Source organism: Schistosoma haematobium, chromosome 4, assembly GCF_000699445.3.
Source record: "Schistosoma haematobium chromosome 4, whole genome shotgun sequence".
NCBI lineage: Eukaryota > Metazoa > Platyhelminthes > Trematoda > Strigeidida > Schistosomatidae > Schistosoma > Schistosoma haematobium.
Genome location: NC_067199.1, coordinates 44,202,313 through 44,220,283, shown reverse-complemented (window position 1 = coordinate 44,220,283; position 17,971 = coordinate 44,202,313). Strand labels below are relative to the sequence as shown.

Sequence of the window (17,971 nt, the reverse complement as noted above, 5' to 3'; positions counted from 1 at the left end):
GATAGGATTACGTCCAGTTCCCAAATTCTACGTAAGATCTCAGTCAATATCACTGCTAATACTGGACCGCCTTCCTTAAAAATCTCAGGGGTAAACCTGTCAGAGCCTGCTGATTTGAAGGTTGATCGCTTGTTGCGAATTCTGAACGTCCTTTATTAAACCTTTAGTGAGGTCGAAAATGCACACAGTTGAATAGTCCCATAATAAGACGAAGCAGCTGTTTAATTCTTCCTGATTTTTAGTAGTTGTCATATTACAAGTTCAACGAACTCCATAACCCCTCTACTGAAACCTCAAACTTAGTTATCTCTTTTCGCATTATATATATTCAAAGTTCAATCTTTTTATTGTTAGGCTTTTCAGTAGTTTATTATTGAAACAATCCATCATTTAATGCATTACATAATATCTCATTAACTAATTGACTTAATTATTTCTTTTCTACATTACCTTAACTTCATTTATTCCAAGAAAAGATGGATAGTGTCTAGCAGTGAAATACAGGATGTGCGTTCGATTCTGTTTAGAACTAGTCAGCTGGATGTACCTGCATCTTAGAGTTGATGTCCACTCTGTGACTCGAACCAAATATCTTTCGCCACAAACGCCATCGCGTCTTGATAGCTACTTGCTTGTGCAGTGTGGTGAAAGTTAAATTCACTTGGGACTGTTTACTTTAATCTTCCCATTGATGTTTAGGACTACAATTGATCAGTCTCTTATTGGCATATGTGCATACTGTGCGCGTATTGTCTCGATGTTGCCGTAATTCACAAGGATTATAAGCAAAGATGGATATTGGCTAGCAGTGGAATCCAGGACGCGTTTCTTCCTATTTGGGACTCGTCAGTTGAATGTGCCCGATAATATCGAGGTAATACGCATAGTATGCACATATGGCAATAAGAGACTGATCGATTGAAGTCCTAATCATCAATGGGAAGATTCAAGTAAAAACGATACCAAGGGACGTTCATTTATTCCAGTTTTTACTCTTGTGATTTTCATGTATTCGACCTATAATCCCAATCCAAGTAATTATAATTACATACTAAACATATCAACATTTACAAGCATTAATCAACTTATTTTACCACTCATAACTAGTTAGTATCAAAAAGGGGTTTTGTGGATATTATAGTAATTTAATAGTTGAGTTCATAAGTCAATTGAAGATAGACCACCATGGAAAACCTGGAAGCACTGGACGGCCGTTTCGTCCCAGTGTGGGACTCCTCAGTAGTGTGCGTCTATGACCCTGCCCCGAGGGACTCGGACCCAGGACTTATAGGTCTCCCGAGCGAACGCATAACCTCTAGACCACTAAGCAGACATTAATTATTGCTTAGTTATGTATATGTTGTTAGAACTTGTGACCGCCGATTAGAGGGCAGTGAATTATCGATCGGAACAAGGATGCGTAAAACACGTGCGAGCAGCCTAGAGTCTTGATTAGTCCTGCTTTCCGCCTAGCCCAGCCAGTTAAGTCCAGAACACCAATCTCAGCCTCTGCAATATGAATCATTATATTTCAAACATACTGAGTTTATACACTAATCAAAGAGACCACAACGTATCAATAAAATATGAAACAACATTTGTACAAGAATTAGCCAGATGTGACTGTGAATGAGGGAGGCAGTGACTAATAGATAGGGAATAATTCAAGAATAGAAAATCGTATAATAGTTCATAGGTCAAAATAAAGCTTATGATAAGAGAGACATGAATAGTTTAGTTAATTAACAAATATACGGTAAAAATATACGTATAGTATTGGTCCACAAATGGATCCCAAAAATTACCACTCATTATTCTTATCGAGGCATAACATATGTATATATTTTTTCTATGTTGCTCAGCTTCACTAAAACTTATCTAATTTTAAGGTGAACATTACTATGATAAATACAGAATTAATGGATACTTTAAACAATGAAGGACAGGCATGTATATATGTCTTAATTGATTTTAAAATCTAGAGTGACTATCATTCTAAACAGCTGATATAAATGATCTTAATATATTGTCAGACAAGGCTGTCTACTATCCTCCTTCCTCTTTCTCCTGGTAGTCTACTGGATTATGAAGACCTTGACATCTGAGGGAAAGCACGGAATACAGTAGACAGCTAGGGATTAATTAGAAGATTTAGACTTCGGAGATAACCTGGCCCTTCTATCCCATACAAACGAACAAATACAGATGAAGAAAACTAGTATGGCAACAGCCTCTGCATCAGTAGGCCTCAACCGGACCACATTTGATGGGGAAACTATGGAAGATGTGGAATCTTTCACATACCTGTCAAGTATCATCGATGAACAGGACGGATCGGATGCAGAAGTAAAGGCAAAGTAAGAGACGTATTCCTACAATTCAAAAACGAATGGAACTCAAAACAACTGTTTGTCAACCAATATCAAAGTCAGAACGTCAGGACAGTCTCATTGTATGGAGCTGAAACGTGGAGAACTACTACAATCATCATCAAGAAGGTACAAGTATTTATTAATAGTTGTCTACGCAAGATACTCAATGTCCGTTGATCAGATACTACCAGCAACAGCCTAGTGTGTGAGAGGATAAATCAGCTTCGAGCTGAAGAGGAAATTAGAAAAAGAGTTTGGAAGTGGATAGGACATACATTACGGAAATCACCAAACTGTATCACGAGGCAATCCCGAACTCGGAATCGTGAAGAGGAACAGAAAAGAGGAACGCCGAAGAACACACTTTGTTGGGAAATGGAAGCAAACATGAAAAGGATGAATAGCAACTGGAAAGGATTGCCCAGGACAGGATTGAATGGAGAGTGCTGTTGGGTAGACTATACTCCTTCATGAGGGATAATAGGCGTAAGTATTGTGGACTGAACCTCTGATTACGAAAGTTTTAGGATCACAGTCGCTAATCGTGTGCCAGATAGTTATTTTTCCACGTAATCGATGAGCTTACCAGGATTCTCACCAGTAAATCTCTTAGTCACCCTTTTCCTTTTATAACACTCAAAGTTTATACGTTTTCAGTGTTGTACTTCATTTATAATTGATTGTCATATTGTATCTTAAAGAGTTATCTAATTGTATACATTTCAGTGCCGTTTTGGACATCACATCGGTACGTAATTTATATAAGGGTGACAATCACATTATCGGATTCAGAGAATTATAACATTAAACTACAAGTAGCGTCAGACTGAGATACAATTCTTTTCCTGAATTCTATAAAAGATAGTTGGAATCCATGACTTCAGTGGAAATATAAATTCAATTTAATTTAAAATCTGTTGTAATTTATGATTGAGATCATGAACCGTTAGTCCACCTTTGGAAACCTGGAAGCACTGGACGGCCGTTTCGTCCTATAGTGGGACTCCTCAGTAATGCGCAGATGCTTAACCTACTGGGCCACTGAGCCGGTATCCAATGGTGATAGTGTCTAACATCAACCAATCCACGAAATTGGTCCTACGTTGTAGCTGACTGACTCCATTTGCTTAGAGCCACACACATACACACACTCTGATTTGTATCACATCACACAGCATTGAATAAAAAAACAACTAAACAAACATTTAAAAAAAACAAGTGCACACTGTATGAAATTTGTTATATATTTTGAGATGGTAATTGATGAACAATATTTTTTTTTAAAAAAAAGACCACTTCATATAATATATGTGTACGCAGAATACTAGAATGAGAACATTATCATCATTGAAGCAAAATTAACAAATACATATATCTATATAGTAATACAACAATGAACAAACACAGAATGATTAGATCTATTCCAACGACGAATTCATGTAATTCATCATTCAAAACGAAAAAAATTCCAGAAGATGAATAAATATATTCCCATTAGATCATTATTAATGTCCATGTGACAAATGATCAAGACAAGTGTGTAAAACAAATATGATGTTACTATGTACTGAAAAGTTTATAAAAATGGAACAAAATTCATTTTTATAAATTACAAAAATACACATACGAATATTAAAAAAGCAACATGACAAATGACAGAACACTACACACACCACAATGGTGAAATTGTTGATAGATGCATGACATTATTGAAATGATCAAAATAACCGGTTGAAGAAGTATAAGACAACGGTGAATTACACATAAATGGTTATCTACACAATGATGGAATATTAGTAATAATCATTTCTTAAAAGAATAAACATGTCTACCCGGTAGTAGAATATTCTCTCTCTCTCACACACACATACACAGTACTCGAAGAAGAAACAATGACCGTTAGGAAAATTTTTAAAAAATTCCAACAACTTTTCATGGAACATGAGAAACTGATACAGAATCTAAGAGAAGAATGTAAAAATTGGGCAGATTTCTTTTATAAAAAAATCAGCATAACAAATGTATTTTTATTACGATACAACCATAGGTGTTGTGTGTGTGTGTTAAATTTCGCAATTTTACTTCTTTGTGTCATTCGTGAAGTATTCCTTATATGTATCGAATAAAAATAACGAAGATAATGGTGACAATGAGAGAAAAAAGAAGTGTAACTATGAGTAAACACACACACACACACAGAGTACCACTGTGTTGTATGACAGGATTAATTAAAGATTGTGTGAAAATGAAATTGGCCATTCGAAGGTGAAAGAGAGAAAGAGGAAAAATCTCTCGCTCAGATACACAATAGAAAAAAGACAACTCATATGAAATGATTGAATGATTATTGTAAATATGTATGCGTAGAAATGAACAAGTAGATTATAAACATACATAACTAAATTACATTATTCATTGTTATTTCTGAAATAGATGAACAATACAAAGTTGGAATTATATAATCATAATGAATAGGTTCGTGGAAACATATAGGAGAACTGCATGTTTGGAAATTCTCAATTATTTAAAGATTGGTTAGGTTAGTCGAGTGTTTTTTTAAAAAAAAATCAATTTATGCTGTTTGTACTGCACGATAATAAGCGTTTGGATCACGACCATTCACAGCACAACAAAGAGTCATTGCAAATATCAAACCAATCAGCTAGAAGGAGATTTTGAAAAGAAAAAAAACAAGCGTGATGTGGATGTTAGTTATAATTATTTAGTTAACCAAACCGTTATAACTAGGAAAATGAAAGGAATGTAACAAACTAGATAACCTACTTTTAAGATATTATTACTCTTAATTACTTTTTGTATTTGGTGTGTTGAATCTTCCTATTGATGATTATAACTGCAATTGATCAATCTCTTATTGGCATATGTGCCTCCTAAGAGGATTACCATAAGTTGCGATGGCGTTTGAAGCGAATGGTACACGGTTTGAGTCATAGAGTAAACGTCAACACTGGGATACAGGTACATCTAACTAACGAGTCCCAAGTGTGATAAAACGCGTGTCCTATATTTCACTGCTAGCCTCCATCCATCTTTGCTTATTATTACTCCTAGTTTTTTATCTGTAATTATAAACAGTTGGATTATGGGTTTCCTTTATTCGTCTAATCCTAAACTATTATAATTTAATCATGAGCACAGTATTCTGACTTTTACCCTGAATGCCTTATTTTTATTAATTATGGTATTCACTATTCTATTGTGCATCGTGGCCTATATGTGTACGCAGTTAGTTGAATACCTTTCGAGTTAACACCCATCGTCTTATTCGGACGTACAGTTTTTCGACCATTGCCAACTAACCGGAGTCCGCCTAGCGGATCGTTAGTCGGTCTATTCACCAATTTATTTGTTAAGGTTATATTAAAATTTAAAAACCATACTGTCCACCAAACATTAGTTACATTTTCAGCAGTTGATGCGGAGCACTTATTTGATTCGATTATTAATGAGTTTGCAGGTATCAATGGTAAATAACTATTTACTCTCACGAAGAGGTTTACATCAAGGTCACGAAACGTCAGAAATACAATGTTCTACTCACTGTGATATTACAAAAAACACATTTATTAATATAATGCTTATTACGTCAGTCATATGCACAGACACACGCTTTTATTTTACATGAAACTTACCTCAATGAGGGCTATTGTAATAACCGAGATACATATGATTAGGAAATTATGCATAATATTGTCAATTCTTTCTTTACAACCCTAGAGATTAAACAAAAAGAACAGATCATTTGGCTGTAAATAAAATCTGAATCAATAATCATGATAATAAAAAGTATTCATCTGTCCATTACAAGTTTAAGTATACTCAACTTCCGGAATACACTGGTTTTATGTGAGGACTACAAATACAAATACCCAGTTGGTCAGACTCAAGTACTCGAAACAAAGTATCAACTGTTGTGGTGCACCAATTGAAAGCCGACTACGTTAATCGCTAAGCCACTTCAAACACAATCACAAACCATTTAAAAGGGAAGGATGAAAGAATGGTTAAAAATCCAAGGGTTTAATGAGGGACTTGCCCATTCTTAGACACTATTAATTATTAACAATGTCAACGAGCAGGCTGAGGTCACTTTAATACACCTCCTATTCAGGCAGGCACACGATATCTGAGGTGTATTTTATCTACGATAACTGAAAACTGATTAGAATAAACGTGTTGCATTATCAATAGGTCAACTATTCGTTGCTAATATTTGGAAGATTTCACAAAACAAACAAACGGATAGTGGCAAGTGAAAATTCTGAGTGGATTTTCTACAGTAAACCAACGACAGGTTAGGAAAAATAAAATGCATGTCCAAAGTGGATGCATATATGAACATACATATCCTGAGACTAGTCGTCTGTTTAACAAATACAGTTTAAGACGTGCATATGATGTATATTGTTAAACCATTCTACATATTGACACACATTTATAGATACAAGATGTATGGATTTTATAAAAATAAATGAAATATTCTGAAATTTATAGAGCTAGACAACTAATGCTTACTTACCGTCTGAAAACTGAGCAAAGCGAAATCCATAGCACATTGATCATTTAAACAACAAGAAGGGACTTTAGCAATACCATAGTCTGTAGGTCCATTGTAACCGCAACATTGGAACTAGACAGAAAAATTCAAGCATACATATATATTCTGATATTTTTTAACATATACAGCTCGATAAGTACATATTCTTGGAAAAAAAATCGCAGTCACATACTTAAGTGGATTGGTTAGTTATAAAGGTAACAAACTATGTGAAATGTGCTTTCGCTTCCTTTGGTAACTTCACATGATAAAATGGTAGTGCAAGGGGCAAACCAATTAGAATTGGGAATACAACCTTTAAGTTTTAGGCAAAATTTCACAAATGAATGAATTCTGCCATATATAGCGTAACACGAGTAGGAGAAATACTTTTGTGTGACGATCAGAACTTTTAAATTTATAACGAAAAATTATTTTTGTTGTCAGAGTGAAAATTAGTGTTAAATATATAAAATACTTAACCAGACCACCTGGTAGGGATCTGTGGGATTATCGTAACCAAGGACTAAGGCGTCTAACTTTCATTCATTGAGTCCCAGATAAAAAACCCACCGTCTACTTCGATTTGAGCAACCGGGTAGTATTTTTGGCCCTCAGACTGGATACTCCTCACACTTAAGTACCTCAGTGTTTTATCTTAGAATAATTAGCAATGGCTTAAGTGCGTTCACTCTTTATCTTCCCTTACATCCTGAGTCCCAAAATCTCCTTATATTTGAGACTTGAGAAGTTGGATGTTATTTAATTTAATTTACAGACAAGAAAACCTGAAGACTTTAATAGATTTACTAATTGCATGAAGCTTTTTTTAATGTTGTTCTTTTCCATAAACCATTCATTTACAATGGGTTAAAATTCTTCGTGGTTGTTTTAATAATCGCTCAATCGCGCCTTACACTTGCCCTTCAGATAGCAAAAATACCAAGTAAACCGCAGAACGTCTCAGATTTACTTCGTTCAATCGTCAATTAAGATCTAATTTCTACGTTTATATTCATCACATTCATCTGCTTTGAACGTACTTCGGCCGATGCTGATGAAGTATTTAAACTAAACACAAAAAGTACGACTTAACAGTACAATTCAAAACACTAAGACATCTATATTTTAGTAGTCAGCACCTGAATAAATGAAACACGTCTTTGTGATCGATGTGTAGAAAAACATAGTTTTTCGTTCAAGCTATGTAGCATGTAAACGTGAAAAAAGGCCTAAACAGATTATTAAAAATATTAAATTAATTTCATTGCCAAGAAACTTATACTCAACTCGAGTTCCACATACTTCAAAGATAGGGGGAAATATATTGTTACTTGGAGTGAACCTTCCCCCCCTTTTATTTTTTGTCATAGATATACTTTTAGTAATAATACTTTAGGGACTAACATACTATTTGAGACTAACTGACTGACTTAGTGTATAAAAATGACATAGTTCTGATTGGTGAAGACGACGTCAAATGCAGTTTTCTGAACACGTTGAGTAACAATCCAAAAATATTCGGGATATAGAGTAGGTGAAGCAGCGTTACAACATATGACTACCAAGTCACACATGTAGTTATGGAGATTAGTTGGGAAATTATGAGTCAAAACACATTTTTACAAGTACAAACAATACCATATATGTTAAAATATCATAGCAATTTATTCTTAAATGTTATGAGAGGAAACAGAAATATAGAATATCTTACCATAACATGGATTGCATCCATCCATCGAACTTCATTGTTGGAATTTTTCCAATCTTCAACACCTTCTTTAAGTGTTTCGTGGATAATTGCACGTGCCTAGTAAGGTATTGAATAAAAATGCACAAAGCAAAAATGCAACATAAAGGAATAAATTTGAAATACTTTCTGTGTAATAACTATACCACACAATGTTACGAGTTTAGTTGCATAAATTAATAGCATGATCATCTGTGTATATAATCTACCCTTCCCTAGATTTCTCAGATATTTTACTGTGTTGTGGAGTGCTGAAGCCAATTAGTATAGTATTTTGTGAATCTTTTGATGTCATTAAAAATGTTTGTCGATAGACAGTTGAAATCTTGGTGAGTTTTATTTTATTAGATACATAACCTGCACCTCATTTGCTTCATACTCCTTGCATATTTTCTAGAAAAACGAAACGCATATGATACATCCACACAAAAAAGCACATAAAATATATAATGCCACATGTAGCACATATATTACACAACAAACAAGTTGTAAGGGTTGACTTAGCCAAAAAAGCAAACTTTTGAAACATTTATTTACATTCTCACTGTTTTTGCAAAGATTTCTATGCCACTGTATTTACGTATTTTTGTATATATATGTGATAAGACAAGTCATAGGAACTTGTCGGAATATTGTGCACTGAGAATTCCATATTGTACTAAATATATAACACTGAACAGACCCACTATTATTACCAATAGTATTATCATTAAATTACTCAATAGGATATTTCAGTGAAATATGGACGTCATTTGAATGACAAATAGAAGCTGAAAATGGTGGTGTTATTCAACTCATTTAGCACCTGTCAGTTAGCGTAACAGAGCACAATCGGGGTGAGATGAAGCCCTTTGTTATTTAATATACAAGTTCCGGTACAACAGGGTATCGAAAAAGCATGCGACACACAAACAATACTGTACAGATGTAAACGAGAAAAGGGCCGTATGTCGTAAATTGACTTTTCCTTCTGAATCCTAGCGTCGGCAAATAATGCATGATGTGAAAACCATTGGGATATGATTCGTAACAGATGACCAAACCACCAAATCCGGTGTTTCTAAAAATTGGTACCAACTGAGTTATCATCAATGAGCCCGGAACGTCCATATTACCAAAATGGTGCTGCTATTGAATGATAGCGACTGGACTACAAGTATACAATTGGTTTGAACCTAGTATTTTTTTAACTCCCCTGGATGCACATTTCGTATCCACCTTCGGATGTATCAGGGCATTTGGGGGCGGATCCGTTAAACTGTGAGATGACCATGTTATCATTAGTGTATCACTTTATTCCTTTGGTCACTAGTTTCTAACTTTATGACGATTAGTGAAAATACTCGACTATCCAAATGAAAGTGTGTAGGACGGCGCTTGAATCTGTGATGCATTTACTGAAAGTCAAGTGCCTCAATTATTGTTTTAAACAAAATAACACTGAATGCTTAAGTTATCAGACAACCACTTAACAGATGGTTGTAAAACGTTAAAGATCAGACGTAGTGTGCACCAATAAAGTTAATACATCATCCCCCTAAAGCTCCGAATTCGGTTTAACAAGAGAAATAAGTAATCCATTTCTATCATTAGGCATACCACCACTACAATGCTATGAACACATTTGCGCAAGGTGCTGAGTAAAATCAACAACACTGAAAGAGCACTGGAACTGAAATGTACATAATAGGTTAAGATTACAACTTGATAATTGCAAACCGAATAACCGAGCCATTGTGCGCTACATCCACATTATTGATGTTTAGAACTTTTTGTAAAGTATATACATTTAAATACAAATTTAAACTTACCTGTTCTCTATGGACGAACCCAGCTACGCCAATAGCAATTTCGATGGCGAAAATAACCAGTAACAGAGCAAAATAAAAGCCCAACAAACATCGACTATAGTGATATGAGCCACAACAACCTAATATTCCCAATACAAAGCTCAGAGCCCCAATAGCAGCCAGAACGATATAAGTATAAGCCAATATATTGTGCTGATCAGTACCTCTAACCCCGAATGTTGAAAAGTAGAAGTACAAAGCAGCGGATAAAACAATCATCCCTATGATCTAGAAGCAGAATAAAAATTCAACACAATAATACAGACTCTACAAAAATACCAAAAGGTTTGTTTACTATGCATTTATGTACATGAACTAATCTTACACAAAAGAACTATACATGTTTAAGCTAAAGTATTTAACTATACTATTTAACAAGCTCTGCAAGTTTGCTACTCTTCAGATTCTTATGCTCCTGAAAATCTGAGCAGACCCTCTAGTTCACTAGGTTATTTATCTACAGAGAGAAGTTGGAAAACAATTGGCTTGCGAAACACAGATTTTCGGAGCGTCACATAACGTTAGGGTAATTTGCTATCAAGAACAAACAGTCAAAACACGAGTCTTTTCATTAGTTTATCCTTTCTAGCTTCTGATCAGAACAGGAAAACAAAATCACTAGATATACACTTCAGTACTTTTGAAAGCATAAATTTGCCAGTAGAAAGCTCAACATTGAGATCTGACTTCAATTTAGATGTAGTTGTATTTAGCTGTACTGTTATACAATTAACCACGGTATGAGCAGTTTTAGCCAGTATACTTAGATTGCTTTGGTTCATTAAGTTAATAGTTAATCACAGAATGCTTAACAGCGAACTTATTCTAATTACTAACTTATCCCTTTAGTGGTGTGTTGAAGCAGTTATAGACTAAATGAATTATTTGTAAGGGAATAATTCGAGTCCATCACATCTCGAGAAATAAAGTTTAATAAACTTGTAAAAAATCGTAGCAATTTAGTTTCTCTGAAGAATGGTTATTATTGGGATGACGGCCAAAATATTGTAGTGAGCGTAAACTTTAAGGGCTTTTAAAATACTAGAGTTTGGTTGGAAGTAGTGCCTTTTCGCCAAACGCTATCATGACCCACTGTAATTGAGATAAACATTTTCCACTACTTACCTAACAATTCATAAGTTAGGTTTAGTCTCGAAGCTAGCACTTAAAGACGGCAGCAACTTGAGCAAATATCCCTTAGCATTTGTGGGTTTCCTCATAAACTTTACCATAAACTCTAAGATAACTAAGAAGGTTAGTTTGAGAGAATGTTGACCAACCACTGTTAGATGATTGGGAACTTTCATCGAATAGGCCTTTCCAGTTCCTTTTAGAAATCTACTGCGATCTGAAATCCCAAAACCCTAATTTACTAGATGCTACTGAAGTTTCTCAAAAGAAAACGATGCGAAAGTTTTCAATTATAAACTTAGATTCAAATCCAGATATACATAACGCCGCCTGGATGTAAATTTGAGAGACCCAAAATATCTCGCATAAGACCTTGTAAGTGGCTTCCAATGCAACCATGATTCATAAGGTATTTTTCCTTGGGACTTTTATAAAACACTATTAATGCAGTCTTGTTAAAATAAGCAATATGATTCTGGTAGATGTCTTAATGTCGCCCACTTCCAGTAGTACCCCATTTTGGTAGATGAAAATGATCTACTTAACGATTGGATGGGTGAAAATTAGTCTTAGAAACACGAAGGATAAGACCATAATGTATGGACAAACCAATATGACTAAGAATAGCATGCCTTGGGTTTTGGCGAAAACCCATTTATCCATATGGCTAAGTAGCATTTGCGAATTATAACTGACGTCAGTTCGTGGTGTAGTCCCTTATGCTAATCACAGCTACTCAGACTGATTTGCGACCCTTTTTAGCCTTGGCAAGTTGGTGCATACTTTCAAGCCTAATCAACCATCGTTCAAAATTACCCCAGGTTACAATCACACCAAAACATTTAGTTATATTAGTACATGTACATGTAAAACTTTCGGTGTACCATGCATTTGTACGAGTATGTACGCAGAGTCCCTACTGAGCAGCTGCAAGTAAGTAGTCTAAATAAGAACTCTTAAAAACCACCATATTTATCCAGACAAGATAATCAACACCAGTACCAAACCTTTTCATCCAATGTGATGTCCCCGGCACGTTAGAAAAAAGTTGACATTGAGGTCAGAATAAATTATAAGGGTTCAGAAAGGCAATATTGTGACCCTCCTAACTTAAGTTAGGATATGTTTACAAACTGAAACACTGTGGCCACAAAGGTCCTGAGTTCATTAGATCATGACTAGTTTTCAATGCCCAAACTCCCTATTTTGGGGTTTTTGAGCCATTTTCCCAAACTTTTCTATAGAGGTTTCCCCAAAATAAGATTTGGTGGTTCTAAACAATATGAACATAAGTTATTACTTGTTATAATACACTACAAAAGCACTTACTGTAAACAGGATGTTAAACACAATCATCAGCACGCGAACGCATCCTGCACAAGACTTGCACATCCTGAGGAAAAAGACTACAACGCTCAACGATCTTCCAGAATTCAAAGCAAGTACGGACCCCGGGTAAATATGTTAACGATCGTGGCTCAATGTCTTATTGACAAAGGGCCAGTCCCATATTCAATTTTAGAAGGCTAAGTTACCTACAAAATTTTAGAACCGAGTCTAAATGTGGATATACATTTGATTCTGGATGGAGGAATCAGTGTGTGTACATATATGCTTGGTTGATATATCTCACCAAGAACTAGATTCAGATTTGTGCAGTAAGGACAGAAGGCCTACGGCCTATGTTATTCCTTATCTAGTGTGCTTCTGTGAGTGTCCAATCTTCTCTTGAAAGAGTCAGTTGAAGGTGTGGACACCACTGCTTCAGGCAGCAGGTCCCAAGTACTGATGACTCGGTGTGAAAACCTGTATACCACGGGTATTTTGTTCGTTCTTGGCTTTTCTATTCGCGTGCTATGTCCTCTGAAGTGTCCCGATCTAGTGGGAAGAAAGAGAGAATAAGTTAGGTCCGAAATCATTTCTCGGTATTCTGTATATCAAAATTAGATCTCCCCTTAGTCTGAGATAGGACCGAGTAAAGAGGTCCAGTTTTTCAAGCCGCTGTTTGTATGATAAACCCCGGAGTTCCGGAATTGCACGGGTAGCTGCCCTCTGTACTTTTTCTAGTATGTCCGAGTCACCTTTTAAGCAGGGGCTTGCAGCCTGAACGCAGTTTTCTAGCCTATTTCTCACTAAGGATGTGTATACTGCGGTGAACATGGTAGTATCTAACTTAGTGAATGTCCTTTTTAAAGCCCAGAGGGTTCGAAACCCCTTGGCTGCGACCTCCCGGAAATGGGGCGTCGTCTTAAGATCATTACTCACTGTCACCCCTAGATCCTTATGAGACCGGACTAGGGGTAATGACACATCCCCTATGTTGTACGTATTAACCTTATTCTTACTTTCTGTCTACGACCTACTAAAAAATGCTTAATCTATTTTAAAAGAGGTCCGGCAATACCAAGGTTTTCTAAGTTCAACAGCAATCTATTAGTTGGCACGTTGTCGAAAGCCTTACTGAAATCTATGTAGACAACATCCACTGAGTTTCAGTTGTCTAGCGCATTAATCCAGAACTCCCTAGCTATAAGGAGGTTCGTTGTACAGGATAGACCCTTTCTAAAACCATGTTGTGCCATGTTCAGCAAGTCATTGGTTTCCATAAATGCCGTTGTGGTCCGTCTGATTATTCTTTCCAGTGTTTTAATTACAACACTGGTGAGACTTACGGGTCTGTAATTCGATGGAACTTGTCGTGGACCTGTTTTATGTATGAGAGTGACGATTGCGTCCTTCCACTCCATAGGTAACACACCTTGGTCAAGTTACACATTGAATATCACAGTCAGTGGGGCCGCGATATATTGGCAATACGTCTCAAGATTTTGGGGTGTAGTTCACCTGGTCCTGTTGACTGCTCCATGTTTAGGGTGCTGAGAACCTTAAGCACATCGTTTTGGTCGAAGTCCACGGTGAGCAGCTGGTTTGTTGACCCTGTATTTGGGTCTGGTTCTTTCTCTAGAGGAGGTTCCTCAGTGAAAACTGCCCCAAAATAGTCAGCCATAGCCTCCGCTTTTTCCTGATCTTCTTCTATCATTTCAGATTCACTCCCTACTTTAATTAGGTTGGGAATCCAATGATGCATCCTTGTTCTGTAGTTTGTGTACGAGAATATTCTCTTGGGCTTCTTGAGTGGAGCTTGTGCCAGCTGCATTCCATATTTTCTCTGAGCTCCCCGAATTTTTGTTATACACTCGCTTCTTGTCGATCTGTAGCGTTCCATCGTACCTGCTGTGCCAAGGCGGATGGCAACATCCCAGCATTTCTTTTTTTGCCTTTGTAAGCGTCGAATATCCCGCCCTATCCAGGGATGGCCGTGCTTCTTTTTCTTTGAGACAGTCCAGGGTATGTATGGTTGAGTTACTCGATTGTATAAATGCCTGAATAGAGTCCATGCCTCTTGTACTGATGCCTTTGAGTCTATTTCCCAGTTTTCAGCCGATGCTGCGGAGTTAATTGCCTGCATACCTGCCTCCCATACGTTGGGACGGGCCGGTGTAACTGTTTGACAGGCAATCTCAGCCATGAATTTGAATAAGATGACTGCATGGTCACTTCTCATAAGTGGTGAGAGAAAAGCCATTTGACCAACGTCATCACCGTGTGTGAAGACTAAATCTAATAGAGAAGAAGAGTTTCTTAAGTCGTATCTTGTGGGATCTCTAATGTGTTGGAATAATGCTAGTCCAATCGAGGTTTCTAACAGTTTGCAGTCGAACGACGATATCGACGACCCTACTTCTAAGTTAACCCAGTTTATATATGGTGCATTAAAGTCGCCTACTACAAGACTTTTACCGTTGTTACACCAGGACTTAAGTTTACTTAGGATAAAATCATCTGCTACACATTCTGGACTGCGATATACCACAACTACTTCAACATCTTGCTATCGGCATTTCAACTTACATCTCACCAGTTCACATGTCCCTGAACATGTGCTACTGTCTCAGCTAATCTTATGGTTAGAGTACTTTTCGTGTACAGAAAAACCCCGCCTCCCTCCGTTTTAATCTATCAGCCCTACTGGTTATGAAACCAGTCAACTCGACTTCACTATCTACTACTTCTGACGTTAACCAAGTTTCCGAGACAGCAATAACGTTCAATTTTTCTTTATCCACTACTGACTTGAGCTCCGCCATTTTATTTAGAAGACTGCGAGCATTTGTGTAGTATACCTTTAAGTCTGTGGAGAGCTTTCCCTTGCCGCCCAGAGTGGTTTGGGGATCGTTTTGCTCCGAACTTTTACAATTTGAAATCCCTTAAGAACGAGGTTTCTTCCACCGTTTTGGCGACGCTCGTTTATTTCCGCTTCTGAAGCTCGTCTCTTAATACGATCAGCTAGGCTGAGATCCTCACGGACATATATTCCGGATCCAATCAGTTTACGTGATTTACTTAGAATCAGGTTCCTTTCTTCCACCGTGTTGAATGTAACCTTTAGGGGGCGGTTTTTCTGAGGACTTTCGGAATCAACCCTTTTTTCCTATTCTATAAAGCTTACAAATACTAACTCCTGAAACTGTATCTGGGAGTAGTTTACTTAATGATGTCTTAATATGATTAAGATCGTATTCAAATCTTGCCTTTGGTTCTGTACCTGAAGATTCTCTTATTTTATGAAAAATGACTGATCTCTCAGAGAGATCTGTCTTGTCACGCAGTGAGGATTTTTCTTCTGATAACATCCCTTCCAATGCCTTGCTGACCAGCTGCGTTTTGCCCACAGTCTTTTTCTCCCCATTTATTTTTCTCCCTACTGAAGTCCATTTGTCACCACTCGGGACAGCCACACCTGGACTATGTGGAACGGTGACAGTTTTATCCGGATCTTCTATTTCGACTAGAAGTGCACGACTGCCGATGTCAATATCAAGCGACACTTCATTCCTCGTTAATGTCAACGGAGACTTCACGTTCTCGTCAACCGCAGTCAGGTGTTTAACGGGTCCAGTAGCAGCACTTACTCCACTGACACATTCTTCACCCTCAGCGCTCTCGTTATCAGTGCTTCTGCCATCATTTTTCTTGCAGGTCAAAGCCAATAGGCCCATAGCCTAGTGAATTAGTACATTTTTATCCGTACAGCAGAACATACAAAGCCAATGCGAGTTAGGCTTCGAACATCTTTTGTAAGCCGTCGGACTTGGGCGTGTACACATTCTGTGGTACCACATTTTACAATCGTCACACTTCATTCCCTCATCAACGGGGAACAAACAATTTGGTTGCCCACATTTGTGAGTCTTACCAACCATTGAAATTCGATTTAAAAAGTTTAAAATCACAAAATGATCACAGTGTGAACACAAGTGTTAGTCAAGGAGTAAAAAAAAGGTACTCAGGACAAAATTTAGCAAAAAATTTCAAACTTTAACCAAAGTACTTTTAGTTAAAGTAGACTAAGAATGCTTTTTGGTGCAATAAGTACCAAAAGCAAGTATAATCACAACAAGTACAAAAATCACTGCCCTTTTTGAAACGAGCGCGGTAGCGGCTACTTATGGAAATGACATTCATTTGGTTATTGGTTTTTCATATCTCTATAAATTTTGGCTTGGCTTTTCCCACATATTTTTAACGCTTTTAAAAAGTCGATTATAGACAACAGATATATTTGTTAGAAATTCTGTTTTAAGTTGCTGTGGAAAATGAACTCCTGGGACAAATAATTCTGTGATTATTTGATACTCATGCTTACCGAATTAGTTTTACTCGGTACACCTTTATTCAAAGGCTCTTAGTCAAGCATACGCACCGATTCATATTTGAGTACACCTTACTGAACATCTCTTGCTACAACTAGTCAACTTGGGTTGTATGCTCTTCGACGAATCAATCATAATCCAATTATGTAATCTCAGCCCTCCTTTCTCGGCTTCTGGTTTATTTGGGGTTGAGGTCGTTTTGTGAGAAGAGGTATCGGATGGCAGTGTTAATAAACGCTGCTTGTTAGTCACGCCCGTTTTATTCACCATAAGTTTGTGAAGATTAGGTATGAAGAATGTGATGAAGCTCCACGTTATACAAATGGTTGAGTCATATGTACAGTCTTATTACTCTATGAGGGCAAAACTATCCAATGAGAAATCAATAGACCTTATCGCTAGGAATCCAAACTTCAAATTTTGATTAACATTATTATTTCTATGGTTTGACTGTTGGGTTAGTAATTGGTTTTGTTACTAGTATTTCGAGGTTACTTCGGATCAGTTGAATATTGTCATACGTCTTACCGTTCCCTGATGATCGTCAATTAATAATGTACCGTTTAATCTGTTCTCTGTTTAGTGTGAATAACTTG

At 36.8% G+C, this 17,971-nt stretch overlaps 1 protein-coding gene across 1 annotated transcript; it reads right to left on the bottom strand.

Annotated features, from left to right (window-relative positions):
* Window positions 1–1,253: 1,253 nt before the first annotated feature.
* Window positions 1,254–17,154, bottom strand: MS3_00008170 (uncharacterized protein). Its single transcript, XM_051216522.1, has 7 exons — window positions 13,235–17,154; window positions 12,991–13,196; window positions 10,492–10,758; window positions 8,645–8,740; window positions 6,913–7,023; window positions 6,026–6,106; window positions 1,254–5,034 (listed from the first exon to the last, which is right to left on the bottom strand). Exon 1 carries the CDS (start codon window positions 15,245–15,247, stop codon window positions 14,450–14,452), a length of 798 nt encoding a protein of 265 aa, XP_051067118.1. The 5' UTR covers window positions 15,248–17,154; the 3' UTR covers window positions 1,254–5,034; window positions 6,026–6,106; window positions 6,913–7,023; window positions 8,645–8,740; window positions 10,492–10,758; window positions 12,991–13,196; window positions 13,235–14,449.
* Window positions 17,155–17,971: the final 817 nt, after the last annotated feature.

Excerpts from the sequence above, each read along its gene's own strand:
- MS3_00008170 (XM_051216522.1), bottom strand. The coding sequence starts at position 15,247 with ATGGCTTTTCTCTCACCACTTATGAGAAGTGACCATGCAGTCATCTTA.